Genomic DNA, 16,845 nt, shown 5'->3' with positions numbered 1-16,845 from the left:
GGGGAAGTTCTCCAAGCAGTGCTGATGGGCCTGCCCTGGGCTGCCCACTGTGGTAGCCGTGTGGGGAAGAAGGAAACCAGTGGTCGGAAGCTGTTGCAATTCATTTTAGAGTTCACTTCCGTCTGTGGTTATAGACACTTTGCATTTGATGAATGATTTATCACTCAGATGCCATTCACTCATCACGAACCCTCACCCACCCCAGACCTGACTGCCATCTCCTTGCACTGAGAACTTGCCCGTGCTGGCCAGGTGGCCGGCTCTGTAGAGACGCTGCCAGGACACTCAAATTGGCACATCCCCCTCACCTTATGTCTGGCCACCTCATTGCTTTGATAAAGGATGTGGAGGGATTGGAGGGATCAGTCATTCCTGATAGAGTCCCTCCCCTGCACTCCATGCCGTCGGCTCCAGATGGAAGAGAGAAGAGCTGATAGCTCCTGAATTTCAGGGACTCACTGCGGCACACACACATCAGCTGTCCCATTCAACAGGACTTGCATCCACATGATCATGATTAAAGTTCAACGTTGTGTCTGAGAGAACCTGGCTGTTTTGCAGATGAGGAAATGCTCATTCTTTCATCCTTTCAGCCAATATTTACTGAGCACCAGAGTCTCAGGCTCTGTTGTAGGCTTTGGGGATAGTGGTGAGCACAAACAGGTATGGTGCCTGCCCTTGTAGCTGTCAGTGGTAGAGGACAGGGCATTACACTGATGAATGCAAATTTCCCACTATGAGAAGTACTGGGCTGGGGGTGGGGGGGTGCCATGGGATGTTGTAAGTGCCTGTCATAAAAAGATTTGACTTTCTTGAAGTGGTCAAGGGGGCTTCCCTAAGGAAGTGATCCTCGATCTGAAACCTGAGTGATGAGGTTGAGGTTTAGGTAAGGAAGAAAAAAATGAAGGGGCTGTGGGAGCCAGTGCAAAGGCCCCATGGCAAGAGAATGTCAAGTTTGAGGGACTGGAATTTGAGGGATATAGAAGAGGGGTAGCTGGAGATAGAGGGTCTCCTAGGGGCCAAGATTAAAAGGTCAGGGTGGCAAGACAGGGCATAGGTGGAACCAGAACTCATCTTCTGATACTCAAGTCAGTTCTCAAGCCAAGAACAAGCTGCCACAAGGGTGAGTAATGGAAAACAGAGAGGTGAGCTCCACCATGGAAGGGAAGGATATGGGAAGACAGCCTCCTAGAGGTTGATCGCACTGAGTTCTGGAGTCTAGGCTGATTTTAAGTGGGGAGAGAGGAAGGGAAGCCTTAGCATGGCATGTGAAGAGGAGAGTAGAGGCTGGCTCAGCCGGACAGTGGGGACATCATTCAAAGGGACACCCACCCTGGGGAGGCAGGATATTTCTGAGGTTGTACTTTCCCGGACCTTTCAGCTACCATCTGGTGCATTTTCTCCTTCCCACAGTTAGAGGACGTGGGGGAAATCATTGAGAAAATTCGGATTGGCCATGACAATACGGGCATAAATCCTGGGTGGCACTGCTCCCACGTGGACATCCGCAGGCTCCTCCCAGATAAAGACGTGAGTTTCTGACTGGTCTGTCCTGCTGGAGTATTTTTTACCCCCTTTCCAGAAGAGAATCAAGGCATATTCCTGATAAGAACCTGCAGCTTTATGGGATGCCTGGGTGGCTCAGTCGGCTAAGCATCCAGCTCTTAATTTCGGCTCAGGTCATGATCTCAGGGTCATGATCTCAGGGTCATGGGATCAAGCCCTGAGTCAGGCTCTGAGCTCAGCAGGGAATCTGCTTGAGATTCTCTCCTTCTGCCCCTCCCTCTACTTGCTTGAGCACTCTCTCTCTCTCTCTTTCTTCTTCCCTCTCTCTAAATAAATAGATAAATAAATAAATAAATAAATAAATAAATATTAAAAAAAAAAGAACCTGCAGCTTATTAAGTTGAGGTAAAATCTGAGGACAGTTCACCCCGCTTGCTCAGAGTGCACGAACCAGCTCAGGTCCAAGGCATAACCTTTCAGAAGCTCATTCAGGGATCAAGGAGGAGGATCTGGGCAGCCCTGTCTCTGCTCCCCACCCCCAGGGCCACACTACTAGTGAGTGACCAAGCATACCCTTCCTGCTCCCCAAGGTCAACTCATAGAAAGAAATCCACCAGCACAGCTTGGCAAGCGTTCTGGAGCCACAGAATTCTAAGCATGGAAGGCTGGTTTCAGTGGTGGCTGTGGTTGAGGGACTTGAGAGCAATTTAACAATCCTGAGCCCCTTCCCTTACTTGTGGAACCCAAGTGTGCGGGATAGGACTCCAATATCTATTTTTAAGTGACCCTGGGAACCCCACCTTCAAGAGCCAACTGCTGATGCAGTTGTTGAAGTCTTTAAGACTGAACCTGCTGGAATCTGGGCTGAGCCCAGCCTCCCCTGTGGCGTGTGTGTAATCTGGGGGTTCTCCATGACCCTCATCCTTGGTCCCCATGACTGTTGACATGCTGAGGAACCACTGACATCAGAAGGCTCCACACACACGACTAATTTCCCTCTTGTTTCCTCATCCCCAGGGCACAGAGACCTTGACTTTCCCTTGTGATCGATGGCTCGCCAAGTCAGAGGATGACAAGAAGACCATTCGAGAATTGGTCCCTTATGACATCTTCACTGAAAAATACATGAGAGATGGGTCCCTAAGGCAAGTCTACAAGGAAGTGGAGGAGCCTCTGGACAGTAAGTGTGGTGCCCTCGTCACAGTCAGCAGCAGCCGTCCCTTGTAGGGCACCTGCCCCGTGCCAGGCTGAGTGTTTGCAGCCAGGAGGCTGGGTGTGTGACTAACTCCAGTTGGTAGAGAGGGTGCCTGAGGCCCACAGAAGTGGTCTAATGTGCTCTCGTTCACACAGCTGATAAATGGCAGGAAAGATGTAAACAGCAGGCAGCCCTGGACGTCCTTCCCTGGCCTGACAGTGGGACACCCCATCCAGATGCCTGTTCACCCGTGCCTGGATTCTCCTGGTCCCCATGGCCTCCCTCTTCTTGGCTTCTCCAGCTACTCCTCTGCAGGCCTGGGTCCTCCCTGCTCTCGAGGGATCCAGCTGTCTCTACTACATATGAATAGAGAAGCATCTTGGACTTGTGTGTAGCTGGAGCTGCACACAGGGGTTTGGTGCAGCCTTGAGCATCCAGGGCCATGGCTTTCTTTTGTCTAAAGTGCAGGTACCTGTGCCCATTCCTCACTGATGCAGGCTTCTCTGCAGGGTCTGCCTCAGCCCGACCACAGCCTCCGTGTGCTTCTCGCTTCACTTGTGGACCGCTCTCTTCTCTTCCCATTTCTCTGACTGGCCCTCTGAGTGCTGTTTTCCTCTTGTGCCAGGTAGTATTGCTCAGACTCAGTCCTCAGCCTTCTTTTCTCCTTTCTTTTTACATTGTGTGTGTATGTGTGTGTGCATATGTGCATGCACAATGACACCCATGCATGCACACACATTCCTCCCAGGCCACAGGGACAGTCACACCTCTTTTTTTGACCCACGATGCCATTGTCCTCTCAACCCCCAGGTTATTTGGTCAGCCTTGAATGAGCTTTCAGTGTGTCAGAAATCAAATTCACTTGCGAGAAACAGGCTTTCCCCCATCTATGATACACAAAAGAATACTAAGGATCTCTTCCCGGTGGGCAGTGTAAACGGATCAGAGATTCCCTGAGAGAGCTTGGAGATCCAGCTCACATTTGTGGTGCTGCATTCCCTCTTGGAAACAATGGGAGTAAAATCCAGGATCCCAGGCCCCGTATGGAACCAGGAAGATGTAGACAGCTATGGCTCTAACATTTCCTTTCATCTCAGTTGCTACTTGCTTAGAGATAAAAACAAGCGTCGCCTCTGTAATGTGCCTTTCCAACCCAAATCCCTTTGCTATTAAGTCTGGGGGAAAATTCTCTTTTCTGCTTGGATCCCAGAGGACGCCTCGGAAAGCTGTCCCAAGCGGCACACTTGGGCTGTTCTGTATTAATAACATGCCACAAACCCACTCTGTGCCTGGCGATGTTTCTAGGGAAACATCTTTCCACTGAGAACCGTGTGGCTTGGGTGGGACAAGGAGGGAGGAGGATCCAGAAATAGCCGGATTTGACTGCATAACTGCATTGCTCAGCACCCAGAAGCTGAATCAGTTTTCGCTCCCCCGAGGATTGGAAAGAGCGGTGGGGGTAAGGGGGAGGGGGAGAAGGAGGGCCGCTGGGCCACAGCCCCCGGAGGGTAATGGCACCCCACTCTGGGGCAAGGGCTCATAGAAAAGGTGTACAGCAGGTCTGAATGCACGGCCAGGAGGTGACTGGGGAGAGAACACACAGGGGAGGACAGTTGATTGTTGTGTCTAAACTGTGACAAGATTCCTAATGTCACCTCCTGTCAGTATGAGCCAGACAGACCTGGGTGCTGTTGACTCTTAAACACCAAAGAGAAGATTTTACTTATTAATGCGATGCATGAAATGCTGACAGATGCTGTGCTGAGCAAGGCAGGAGTGGAGGGCAGAGTGACAGTCCTGGGAGGGGTGCAGGGCGGGGGGCAGGCCCCTGACAGCCATGCTCACAGGGCACTGCGGAGGTCTTCGAAGCAGACTGCCAGGCAGGGAGGGAGGGTGGAGAGGAGGTTTGGAAAGGGCTTGAGGGAGGGGAGCAGAGTTCAGGTTTGCACGTGAGTTTGTGATGTCTCATCAAGGCGGATGTGCCCCCCTAGGTGACAGGGCCATGGATCTAGAGCACAGGAGGGCACTGGGTTGGAGACACAGACTCAGGGGCCTCACAGAAGTCCACGCCCAGGGTGTGCAGGAGGGGAGCTGAAGGAAGCGGGCAGAAGCACGCATCTGAGGGGCAGCAAGAAGATTAGGAACCCCTAAAGCTGCTGCTCCAGAAGGAGCCACCAGAGAGGCAGATGGAGAGCAGGAGAGAATAATGCTGTGGAGTCCAAGGGAAAAAGAGGAAAATAATAGGAACCACGCTGTGGGGGTGAACGTGTTCCACAACTGTGGGTATGAGTAACTCATGTCATCTTCCTTTTCTCGATGTAATTAAATGTGGCCTGGGCCCACTTGCTAGAGTTGGTAAGAAAGTCCATCACTTTAGGGAGAGAGAGAGAATATAGGGAGTCACTATAGGGAGAGAGAATCCGTCTTTTTCAATTTTGAGAGAATCATGAGCCTCCCAGGAGGGGCCTAGCTGCTTAGTCCAGGGCGGGTACTATGGAGAACTGTGTCCTCCTGCCACACAGTGACCATAGCTGCTGGTTCTCCACAGACATGCAAGCGTCATTCCCCTGGGTGGCCAGAAACACCTTGATTTCATTGTGAGACCCTCTCTTCAGCCACGAGGCCTCCTTGCCTCAAGTTCCCAGATAACCCCACAGCCATCTCCCCACCTCCGTGTGCAGGTGAGGGGTCCCTGCCAGCCAAGGGGACTCCAGAGCCCTGCCCTCCTCACAGGCCGGAGAAACCAATCTTCGTCCCAGTCTGGCCACTCCCACCTCTCACCTCAAAGCCACAATTTCCATCCCTTCCCCTGGGAATCAGCCAGCTGAGTCCCTTCTTCTTGGCCTGAAACTCCAAAGCTCATAAGACAGAAGAATCTGGAGAGGAGACAAAGAACTCTTAGCCTTTCCCCCTGGCATGGAAGTTGAAAAGGGAAATACTTTATCCTTCTTCCACGAGCCATTAGCAGCAGAACAAAGACAAGACACTGGCTTATCTTTATTTTCTTTAATAATCTTTAATAGCTGTCCCACCAGTATTTATCCAGCCCTTCCCACAGGCCATGGGAGGTGATGGAGCACGTAGCCGTCACTCTGGGCGGGTGTTGGTCAGCAGAGTTAAAGAATTAATCAAAATAAGGACGTAGACACCATGGGGAAGCTATCATCTCAGAAATATTTGATTTTTTCTGAAGACCATCTAGAAGGAACTGGCGTGAATACTGGTCACCTTCAAACAGGAAGGCGTATTATTGCCCACGTGTCAGGGCAGGTAGATGTAGTGAGCGTGGTGCATGCACACACTTCGGCCCATCCTCCGGCATCTTCCCTCCTGGGAGCGCGGGAAGCCGGATGGGTGGATAGTGGGTGAGCTGCAGGGAGGAGCCTCCAGCCTCTGGGTCTGGGAGCCACCTGGGTCCAGGTCAGATGGGCAGACTTCCCACGGGCGCGTCCTTGCGGATTCGTAGCACAATGTGCACGAGTGGACAGATAAAAGGCAGACACTACCTCCTCCTGCCAGTCCAGTCGTCTCGGTCCTAAAGCCCTGTTATTCTTTTCTTCCCTTTGTCCATCCGTCTGTGCATCTATCTGACTGCCCGGCCAGTCGTGCTGTACTCGGTGCAGATCTTCACGGGGAACGTTCCTGGGGCAGGGACAGATGCCAAGGTCTACATCACCATCTATGGAGATCTGGGGGACACTGGGGAGCGATACCTTGGCAAGTCGGAGAACCGTACCAACAAGTTCGAGAAAGGAACGGTAGGCGGCACACAGCATTTACCCCCTTCCCTCCGGTTCCCGGGTCGGTTGCCTGGAGCTGGCTCTTCTCGGTCCCAGAGGCTGCCCATGAACCCCATGCGGTGCCCTGCTCCCGTGTGGGTGTTTACCCTGGGCGCCTCCCCCCTTGGAGTGGCTGAGCCCCTTTCTGAGCCTGTGCATGGGCCTTGGGTTCTGATCTGGGGTGGATGGAGAGCAGAGGGCAGGGTTTGAGCAAGCCAGCAGGGGGTTCATCATCAGAACATCCGGCTCACTGTGGGCGGTCCCCAATGTGGGGCTGATCATCATGTGGCGGACCCGAGGCCTGCTTCTACCATTACCCTCCCCAACTGGGGCTCCACATCTATGAATGGGCTAAGCTGTGCTGTCAGAGCTCTGGGCAGCAAGGAGGCCCGAGGGAGCCGCGGAGGGATTAGAGGAGCAGATGAGGACCCCTCAGCCCCAACTAGAGTCCACCCTGCCCTGGACTATCTTGGGGCAGGGGGTGGGAGGGTGGGGGCAAGAGAGGCCTCTGTTAAGCAAAGGGCACTGACATCCTGTGGTTTCAGGGAAAGGAAGCAATCTGTCCCTCAGCCTGGTTCACCACCACCTCCCACCCCCCCTGCAGCTCGGCTGTCTCCAGGGCCCTCTCTGCCTCACTCACTTCCCTCCATTCTCCGGAATCTTCCTTCCCCCCAGGCCAGGCTGTAGCTGCAGGGCCATCAGAGCGAGGCAGCCCGACTGCCCGTGGCTGTACACATGTGGGGGCTTCCTGCATCGACCAGCAAGGGTTTAACAGGGGTCTCCTTAAGCCCGAACCCCTCAGCTGGACATGCTCCTCGGCACTGAAACGTTTCCTACTTGTGAGAAGGAAATTGGCTCCACAGCAAGGATAGTAGTGTCATCTGAGCAGATTTGCAGCTGGCTGGTGACCCCCTAGGCCAGGCCTTCTGGAAGGAGTCCCAGCCTGGCCTCGAGGTCCCGGGGGAGTCAGGCCCTGGGGCTCCCGTTCATGTGTTCAGTCATCCAGGTAGGAACTACTGGATACCCTTAGCTTTGGTCTACTGCTTCTGAAGGGGACTCGTGGTGTGATAGCTACATGAACCCCTGGGCTGAAAGATAGGACAAGACATGTAAGAACACTTTGTGTCGGGGGGAAATAGTCTCACCCACACAGGTGAGATATAATTGTTTGCTGCATGTATAAGGTAGCTAATAGGAGGTCTGTCCGATTTGGGAAAAAATGGAAGGCAAAGTGGCCAAGCGACACAGGTGGTGTCCCGGACTCTAGGCTGGGGGCAGGATTGTCAAGGTCACTCACATACGCTGGGGTGGGACATGGCCGTGCTGTTGGGTGGGCAGACCTGTGGCTGGGGCGGACTGCCTGACTTCACATCCTGTGTGATCTTGGGCAACTTACTCAGCATCTCTGTGCCTCAATTTCTTCCACCGTAAAATAAGTTCACTGAATTAAAACACCTAACGTGCCTGGCTCTTTGGAAGCGCTGAATGTGGTTGAGGATGGGGGGGAGTCCACCTTCCCCTCCCCTCGCTGGCGCCTGGAACCAACGTCTGGACAATACATTGTAAGACAGCAGGGCGCAGCACACAGCTGACCCATCGATGTTTCTTGGTGGCCAGATCCACGGAGCCGGCCACGGAGTAGGCACAGTAAATATTTGCAGGGCACTTTAACGCATGAACTTCTAAGTGAAGGTGATGCAGCCCATTCCCCCCTGGGTTTGGGGTCAGATTTTTCTGTCTTAGCATTTGTTATATCCTAAGAAGAACCTTGACCCTAGTCCCCACCATCCCTCTCCCTCCCTTCCCTCCTATCGAGGGGGGTGAGAGCTACTTCTGGTTTAGTCACGGATGGTTCATGGGATTTAAGTTCACTGTTGAGTATCTAGAAGCTTCCATTTCTCTGATCATTTCCTCCAGAATACAGAAGTTCCCCCTAGACGCCCCCCGCCCAGGAGCACCCACTTCCAGTCCAAAGCCAGGTCGGGAGTTTCTCCCTCCTGCACGGCCCCTAGATCAGCCCTGTCAGCTCCTTAGCCCCCACTTTGCTTACCTGACTCGTGGAATCACCTGGGCTCCCCACTGCTTCCTGCAGCCTCCTCATTTGACCCCTCCAAAGCTGATAGTCATTCAGCCCGGCCAAGGGGCTCTCCACTAACCCCACAGAATGCCCCATGCTCTCTCCTGTTTCCAATCCTTTCTGGGCATCTTCTCCATGTCCACGTGGCTGTCCCATAGAAAATCCATAATGCTGTTCCATGCTTTTCATTTTTTTACATAAAAGACATAAGCCTCTGTGAATGCTTCTTCAGTTCACCTTTGGCATACAATGGGGTACATTGGAAATCTTCCTATGTCAGGATATTCTTTTGTGTTTCCAAAGATCTTATTTATTTATTTGAGAGAGAGAGAGAGAGAGAGAGAGAATAAGCCGAGAGCAGAGACAAGAAGAAGCAGGGTCCCCACTGAGCAGGGGTTCCCATGCAGGGCTTAATCCCAGGACCCCGAAATCATGACCTGAGCCGAAGGCACACAACTGACTGAGCCACCCAGGTGCCCTTTGTCAAGACATCCAAAAATAGATGGCGCTGGCTCATTCTTTGTAACCACCACACTCGTGACATTCTACACACAACATCCCTGTGATTATTTCACCATTCCCCAAGCACTGGATGGCACATGGCTCCCAGTTTTCCGCTGTAAAAGCTTGCGATAAAAATCCTTGTGCACATATGTAAAGATGTCTCCTCAGGACAGAAGAAAGAAGTAGAATTGCTGTGTCGTAGGATGTGCCTGCTTTTTCCCTAATGATCTTAGCCACTGGTCAGAGCCCTGTGGCCACCACGGTCAGCCGTGTAGTGCTCACCTGCAGGTTCCTCTGCCTGCAGACTGACCTGCCTCGGTACCCAGAAAGCCCAGCCTCCCATCCTTAGCTTAATGCCACCTTCTGAAGAGTCTTCCCAGCCCTGCCTCTAGTCCATGGACAGGTGGCTGCTCCTGCACATGGGCTGTAATCACCCACTTCCTCCCCTCCCTGCCCTGGGCCATGAGAACCCCAGGAGGGGCAGAGGCTTCCTAATCATATTTATCTCTGGGTTCCCAGTCCTCAGGAGTCACTCAGCACATCTCCCATCTTCTGGAGGAAAAGCGCTGTCAGGGTCACCAGCCTCCCCTCCCCTGGGCCAGGCTCCTGCCGGCCACATTCAGCCTGTGTTTTGACCACGCCTCACCTAAGGCTTGGAACTCTGCATCTCACTGAGCGATCTTAGGATTCAAGTACCCAAGAGTGTAGCAACACTTCACTGATGGGATGATCAGGGACCCAGAGGGCTTAGCATCACACCCCACTTCACACCCGCCTGCACCTGCATTCCAAATGTTGTCCCTCGGCTCCTCAGCTGGGCCTCCACCAGAGCATCTCCCTGCTCTGTCTCCTCTCCCGGGCCTGGCCCTGTGGCCCTTCTGACTGCCTCGCAGCCTCCCCCTGGGAATTTCAAGCACCCCCCACCCCCCGCCATGACTCCCACCTGAACTCATGCCGATATTCAATGTAACCAAGGACATCCAGGTACCAGGACCAAGCTGAGCTCCCTTCTCTGCCCCATGCCCCCTTGCATTCCATATTCCAGACATCTATAAGGGTTATCCCAGGAGGAACAGGGATAACCTGTTCCTGCAAAACGGGGCCATTGTGGAAGTGAGGCCTCAGAATGCACCATGCTCTGTGCTAGAGACATGTCCAGTCCAGCTGGGAAGGTCTGTTCAGCCCGACGGCTGAGGGGAGTAGAAGGTGCTGGATAGTCAGGGTCGCCGTGGGTGGAGGTGGGGCGCACCCCCACCCAAGTGCCCACATCTGGATCCCCCAGGCCGACACGTTCATCATCGAGGCCGCTGACCTGGGGGTCATCTACAAGATCAAGCTCCGCCACGATAACACCAAGTGGTGCGCAGACTGGTACGTGGAGAAGGTGGAGATCTGGAATGACACCAATGAGGACGAGTTCCTGTTCCTGTGCGGGCGCTGGCTGTCCCTGAAGAAGGAAGACGGGCGGCTCGAGAGGCTCTTTTATGAGAAGGTACGGAAGGGAAAGGCAGTGGCGGGCCGGCCGGGTGGGGACCTGGCTCAGCTATGGCTTGGCGGGCCGGGCCGTGCTCTTCTGGGCAGGAGTACACGGGGGACCGCAGCAGCAACTGCAGCAGCCCGGCCGACTTTTGGGAGATCGCCCTGAGCTCGAAGATGGCCGACGTCGACGTGGCCACCGTGACGGGGCCCATGGCCGCCTACGTGCAGGAGGGTCCAGGTGAGCGAGGGGGCGCTCAGCGGGGCGTTCGCCCTGCCACCAGCTGACTTCCACCTAAAGCTTAATGACCCCCCCAGCTTGCCTGCTTCCCTGCCAGCCGCCCTGCAAGGGCAGCCCCCAGCCCTTCTGCAGAAGGGCATCAAGGCCAGGAGGAGGTAGGGAGCCGGTGCCCCCAGTCCACTGGCCCGCCACCAGGGTGGGGGCACCGCTGTACACTCTGCCCTCCCCCAGCCCCGCGGGATATAGATTCAGCCCCCAAGGGCCCGGGACAGTTCTCAGCGGACAGACACCAACGGCCGCCGGGAGGACCCCTGGCGCGTCAGCCGAGGGCATCACCCAGAGGACCTCGGCCTCGCAGACTGGAGGCACAGTGCGATGCGGTGAGGGAGGGGAACGAGTCCTAAGATGGTTCTAGGAGGACTAAGTTCCATTTCTGGTTCTGACAGTGATGTACGTAGCCTCGGACAAGCCACGCTTTCGGCCTCCGTTTTTCCCTCCTTCAAATGATATTGTAATGTCCGGACAAGCTCATTCTTCCAACCGGATTTTTGAGATAGAGCAGTTCTGAGTTGGTTTATCTGACACTTAAAGTTACCGCCTGTCTGGTCAGCTGTCTTAAGTGTGGAGTGTTGACAAGCACCGTGTTCCCCTCCAGGGGACCGTGTGGAGTGGGGAGGTCTCTGGGGCTGGGCAGAGAGAATCAGTCATTTTATATTCTACCTTTGCACTCGGTGAATAAATGACAGGACCCACAAGAAAGTGTTCCTCCTGAATTAAGCACTATGATCAACTGTGAAAGGCCAGGTCCCTCCCCCGTGCAAAGATGAAATAAGGCTGCGGGCAGGTACAGAAAACGATGCTGGTCATTCCAGCTTAGAAGGGCTAGTTTGGAAACTTTCAAAGAGATAACAAACTGCATGACCTATAACCATATAACCTATAACCTATACCGGAGCATTATCACCCAGGACATTGAGGAAGATGATCCCAGAGAAGGGTTTACAACTTGTATCAATCAGTAGCTACAAGTGACCGAGAAAAGATAGTGGTTTAAAGAGTAAAGGATTTTTTCTTTTCTATCACATAAAAGTTCGAAGGTAGGCACCTGGGACAGATACAGCAGGTTCCAGTGAAGTCAGGGACTTCCATCCTAAAGATTGCCTATGGTTCCAAGACGACTGCCGGAACTCCAGCCATCGCATCCACATTCCAAGCAGAATGAGTGGAAGGGGAAGGGGCAAAGGGCGTTCCTCCCAGCTAAGTCAGAGATTTCCCCCCAGAAACCCACCCAACAGGGTCTGCTTACTTCTTCTGAGTACCCCTAGCTGCAAGGAGAAGGATTACTCTCACTGGGCAACTGGAACTCTAGGCTGCACCTACCTGAGCCAGGCTTTATGCTGATTAATCTGGTCTCTTTTGGAAGTAGATGCATCCTAGAATTTTCATTTACCGTATCACACATACAATAAATACTGTTTTGTTTTTCCTCCCCCAAATTCCTACTTTCTGTGAGACTTCATTTTTGCCAGCCTTATTTATGCTAGAAAGCTTTTCAGGCCTCTGCCCCCTGTACCTGGGGAAAAGTTCTTGTTCTCATGCCCACCTCACACGCGAGAGCTAGGTGCCACTAAGGTCATTGGTCGGCAGGACTCTCAGAAGCGGCAAAGATGCTCTTTTAAGATGATCTCCCCTTGGGAGATATCAGTGTCTCATTCACCAGTCTGGAGGTTTCCATTGCACTCTGTGTCAGAGGCGGGGGGGCTGACCTCTGTGCTCCTCTGTGAGCCCACCTGTGTCCACCTGGCCCATCCCGACGCTGGGCCCCGGGGTCTCTTGCAGTCATTCCCTACTATGTGTCAGTCACCACCGGGAAGCACAAGGACGCGGCCACTGACAGCCGGGCCTTCATCTTACTCATCGGTGAGGACGATGAGCGCAGCAACCGCATCTGGCTGGACTTCCCCCGGGGGAAGAAGGGCTTCGACTGTGGCTCCGTGGAGGAGTTCTATGTTGCAGGCTTGGATGTGGGCATCATCAAGAAAATAGAGGTGCTAGTCCCCGGGGTTCTGGGATGGTGCCCTGCCCCCAGGGGAGGAAGGAGCCGAACAGAACACATCAGGAGGCAGGGTGCAGGGCAGGCAGGGAAACTGAGCCCCCACCTCAGAGTGGGAGCCCCCACCTCAGAGCGGGTCGTTGGGGGAGGCCACGTGGCTTCCGCCATCAACTCGGGGACCTTGAATGAGCCACTGTCCTGCCAGGTCTCTGTCTCTCACTGGCCCAGCAAAGATGCCTGGTGTATTCTTTTCCTATTGCTGTGTAACAAATGATCACACACTTAGCACAATACTTAGAGGTATGATTTCCCAGTTTTCCAGGCCATGAGTCCAGCTGTGAGTTAGCTGGGTCCTCTTCCCAGCATCTCCCTGGGCTGACGTCAAGCTGCTGCAAGGACTGTGGTCTCATCTGAGGCGGGGGTCCTCTTCCAACCTCACTGGTGGTTGGTGGAATCCATTTCCTTGCAGTTGTGGGAAACAAGGATGCTAGTTCCAGAGGCTGCACACATCCCCTGTTGCATCACCTTCTCCAAAACATGGCAGTTTGTTTTTTTCAAGGCCCGTAGGATATGAACTCTTCCACTTCAAAATCTCTCTTGACTTTGTCCGTCTCCGATATCTGGACCCTCTTTTAAAGGGCTTGCTTGATTAGATCAGGCCTACTCAAAATAATCTCATGATTAAGTCAAAACCCTCTGATTAGAGACCTCTGTTTTATCAGCAAAACCTCCTCACCTGCAAGAGAGGGACCTGGGTCAGCGTGCGCAGAGCACATTGGGAGGAAGCACTGAGGAAGGGGAGGGTGTAGGACGACGGGAAAGGGGATGCTGAGTGGCGAGGGCTTCCTTCCTGGTTTCACCCAGACCCTCACAGCCCTGGTGTGTCCCCTCCCAGCTGGGCCATGATGGGGCCTCGCCCGAGAGCTGCTGGCTGGTGGAGGAGCTGTGTCTGGCTGTGCCCACCCAGGGCACCAAGTACACATTGCGCTGCAACTGCTGGCTTGCCAAGGACCGAGGCGACGGTGTCACCTCCCGTGTCTTCGACCTCCTGGATGCCATGGTGGTGAACATTGGGGTGAAGGTATAGAGAGGGGTCTGGGAGCACATACTGCATGGCGAGGGCAGTATAGGTTGGGCTCCTAGAGCGGAAGGGGAGACCAAAGTGAGGGGAGCAGGAGACTCATCGCTAGGGCACTGGCTGGGGCTGCGGCCGAGTACACCAGCCACACTCACTTTGCTAGGAGCCAAGAGACTCCAGGCTCTTTGGGCTTGCTGCTATGTGACCTTGAGCAAATCACCTGGCTTCTCTGGGCCTTGGTTTTCTCATACAATATAGGGAAATAATGCTTTCCATCCTGTTCTGTGTGAGAGCTTGATGAGAACAAATCTTGCATCATCGAGGAAGAGCTTTAAGCTCTTCATAGATGCACAGAGTCATTTTTTCCCCAAAGGCACCCTCAACACCCAAGGACAGTGATGGGGCAAGATAGCATTTGGGGGATACCATGTGCCTCAGGATCTTGCAGTGCAGTGAGAGCTGCCTGCATTAAGACCTTCTTCAAGGCAGGAGCTCTGAGCTCCTGTCCTGACTCCACCTCTCACTGGCCAAATGACCTGGAATAAAGTTGTGTAAACTCACAGGTCAGTGTTGGAGGCCTGAGTGCGGGGGCCCAAAGATACATGGCCAGTTGGTGGCTCTTATGACCCTACAGAAAAGCTATGGGGTCAACATAATGCTCCAGCCCTTGTCTCTGTTCCTGAATCCAAACCAGTGGGCTATAGATTTAGGTCAGAAGGTGTCCCACAAAAGATAAGAAGAAATCACTCTGGATCTGAGTGTGCCCTGCTTATATTATATATGGAAACAGAAGGAAGAGCTGAATTTGGGGCTCTGAAAACCTTGACAGACAGCAGTGTGGATGCCTGCCCCTCCCCTGCTTGAGAGCCGGAACACAGAACTTTCCACAGCATAGATCCACTCCCCTCCCTTACTCAGACATCTCCATCTGTGGCCAGACGGATGGTGTGGGTGAGCATACAGTTCATCTAGGGACCTCTGTCCTGACCCAGTTCCCAGCATGCGTGTGGGCGTGAGTGTGTCTGCGTGCGTACCGCCACCCTCCCCGCTCCCCAGCACACAAGCACACCCCACTCGGTACAGCTGGTACAGCTGTATCTCCTTCTGAGCCCTTTAGTCTGCGGAAATGCAGACCCACGCCCCTATTATTCATGTTACAAAAGAACACAGGTTTATCCCTTTGCAAAGAACCACAGGGTTCTTTGGACTGGCCGTCTCCCCAGGAGATATCAGACCAGAATTACAAAAGCCCCATTTCTGTGTCTCTTTCTGGAAACAACCTATTACCTAAAAAGAGATGGGTCTGTGTAAAAGAGAGAAAGATGGGCCCAGAGAACATGACAGTCTGGAGGGACTGGCCTTAAGGGGCCAGTCTCCATGGGGTCCCCAAAGCACTCATCTTGATTCTTTCTATTTTTTCGTGCCTGTCTGAATAAGAGCAAAAAAGTGTCAGGCTCCTGCCTTCATGCCCAATAGCTCCTCCTGCCACCACGATGCCGTGTTAAAGTCTGAGAGGGTTTTCTGGATAAAGCAAGAGGCTCTTCAGTCATTACCTGGGCAAACAAGTACTGAACTTGTCCTCTGGGCCGTGCCTATAAATACTACTTCTAACCTTCTGGTATCATGGCAAAGATTCTAGATGCAGCTTGGAAAGCACCCTGCATCCAGCATCCAATAGGCACGACGTCAGGGGCATGATCGCTGTGACAAATAACTTGGGTTCTGAGTTCAAGGGCAGTAGAGACATAGGGGGTAATGCAGTGTAGCAGCCACAAGGGGAAGGGAAGGGCCAGGTTTATTCAGAGGAGATGACCAGCCTGGCATTTCCTTGGCCGTGTGCGCAAACCTCTCCTGAGCCCTTGGGACCCATGCTAGTCCTTGGGCACCTGGCAGGAGGGAATAGAGTGGGAAGCCAGGACCAAAAGACCCTCCAGAACACAGGTAGAGGTGGCCTCTCTTGCTACAAGGCTGCCTCGGAAGAACCCGTGCGGGCACCGTCGCGGGAAAAGCAGGCAAGTGGAGACAGACAAAAGGAACGCATCCTCTTTGGAACAAACCTCAGGTCAAAAGACAAAACCCCAACCTGGAGAGCAGATCACGGATGCGGTGGTTGTCCTAATTCACAAGTGATTAGAGCCAGAGCTCCTTCCAGTGTCACTGCTCATGGATGCTCAGGGTGGGGATGCTGGCGGTGCACTAAGCAGGCATGGGTCTGGAATCGCTGCTTCCTGACCCACAGTGCATGGCAGGCCCGGCGTGGGCCCCGGGGTGAACTGTCTATGACTCTCACAGCTCTGCAAAACCTTTATCCCTGTTCCTCAGTGGAGAAAGCAGAGGCTGAGCCGGGTAGGGGAGCTCAACAAGGTGGCGGACCCTGAGCACAAATGGCATGCTGGGTGGCTCCAGAAGCCACTCTCCTGCCACCACGTGCTGCTCAGTTGCAGGAGCTCAGGCTGGAGCTTGATTGGCAAAGACGTTGGTGAGTGCTGGGACTCAAAGTCACGCTTCTAACACACACACGTTCTCTGTCAGGAGCTGAACCCCTCTCTAGCACCCAGCTGGACACAGCCAGAGACACAGAGCTACAAGGCATTAGCCGTTGATCAGAGGAAGGGCCTTGTCCAGATCGCCGAGCTGGAAGGTGCCCCGGGGGAGAGCGAAGCAGGCCTCAGCTCAGGACCCGCATCCCTCTTTCCCGGCAGGTGCTCTATGAGATGACGGTGTGGACAGGTGATGTGGTCGGTGGTGGTACCGACTCCAACATCTTCATGACCCTCTATGGCATCAACGGCAGCACAGAGGAAGTGCAGCTGGACAAAAAGAAGGCCAGGTATCCAGAGGTGGCCTCTGCCCCTTGCCCCTCTGCACATCCAATCCACCAGCCTCCAGTCCTGCCCCGCCTCAATCACACTGCTTTCCTCTGTTTCCCCTCCTAC

At 53.7% G+C, this 16,845-nt stretch overlaps 1 protein-coding gene across 3 annotated transcripts in view; it reads left to right on the top strand.

Annotated features, from left to right (window-relative positions):
* The window catches only part of LOXHD1 (lipoxygenase homology PLAT domains 1), a 167,089-nt gene that overhangs the window by 119,824 nt on the left and 30,420 nt on the right, over positions 1 to 16,845 (top strand). For 2 of the 3 annotated variants that reach the window (XM_072829473.1, XM_072829470.1), the window contains 8 exons: positions 1,414 to 1,530; positions 2,524 to 2,686; positions 6,305 to 6,459; positions 10,344 to 10,553; positions 10,643 to 10,778; positions 12,618 to 12,826; positions 13,727 to 13,912; positions 16,612 to 16,739. In XM_072829473.1, coding sequence (XP_072685574.1) covers positions 1,414 to 1,530; positions 2,524 to 2,686; positions 6,305 to 6,459; positions 10,344 to 10,553; positions 10,643 to 10,778; positions 12,618 to 12,826; positions 13,727 to 13,912; positions 16,612 to 16,739 — 1,304 coding nt within the window. Of the gene's footprint in view, positions 1 to 1,413; positions 1,531 to 2,523; positions 2,687 to 3,209; positions 3,327 to 6,304; positions 6,460 to 10,343; positions 10,554 to 10,642; positions 10,779 to 12,617; positions 12,827 to 13,726; positions 13,913 to 16,611; positions 16,740 to 16,845 lie in introns of those variants that run through there. The other variant, XM_072829471.1, reaches the window with a different exon arrangement.

This window comes from Canis lupus, chromosome 6 (assembly GCF_048164855.1).
Source record: "Canis lupus baileyi chromosome 6, mCanLup2.hap1, whole genome shotgun sequence".
NCBI lineage: Eukaryota > Metazoa > Chordata > Mammalia > Carnivora > Canidae > Canis > Canis lupus.
This window is presented reverse-complemented; position numbering and strand designations above follow the sequence as displayed.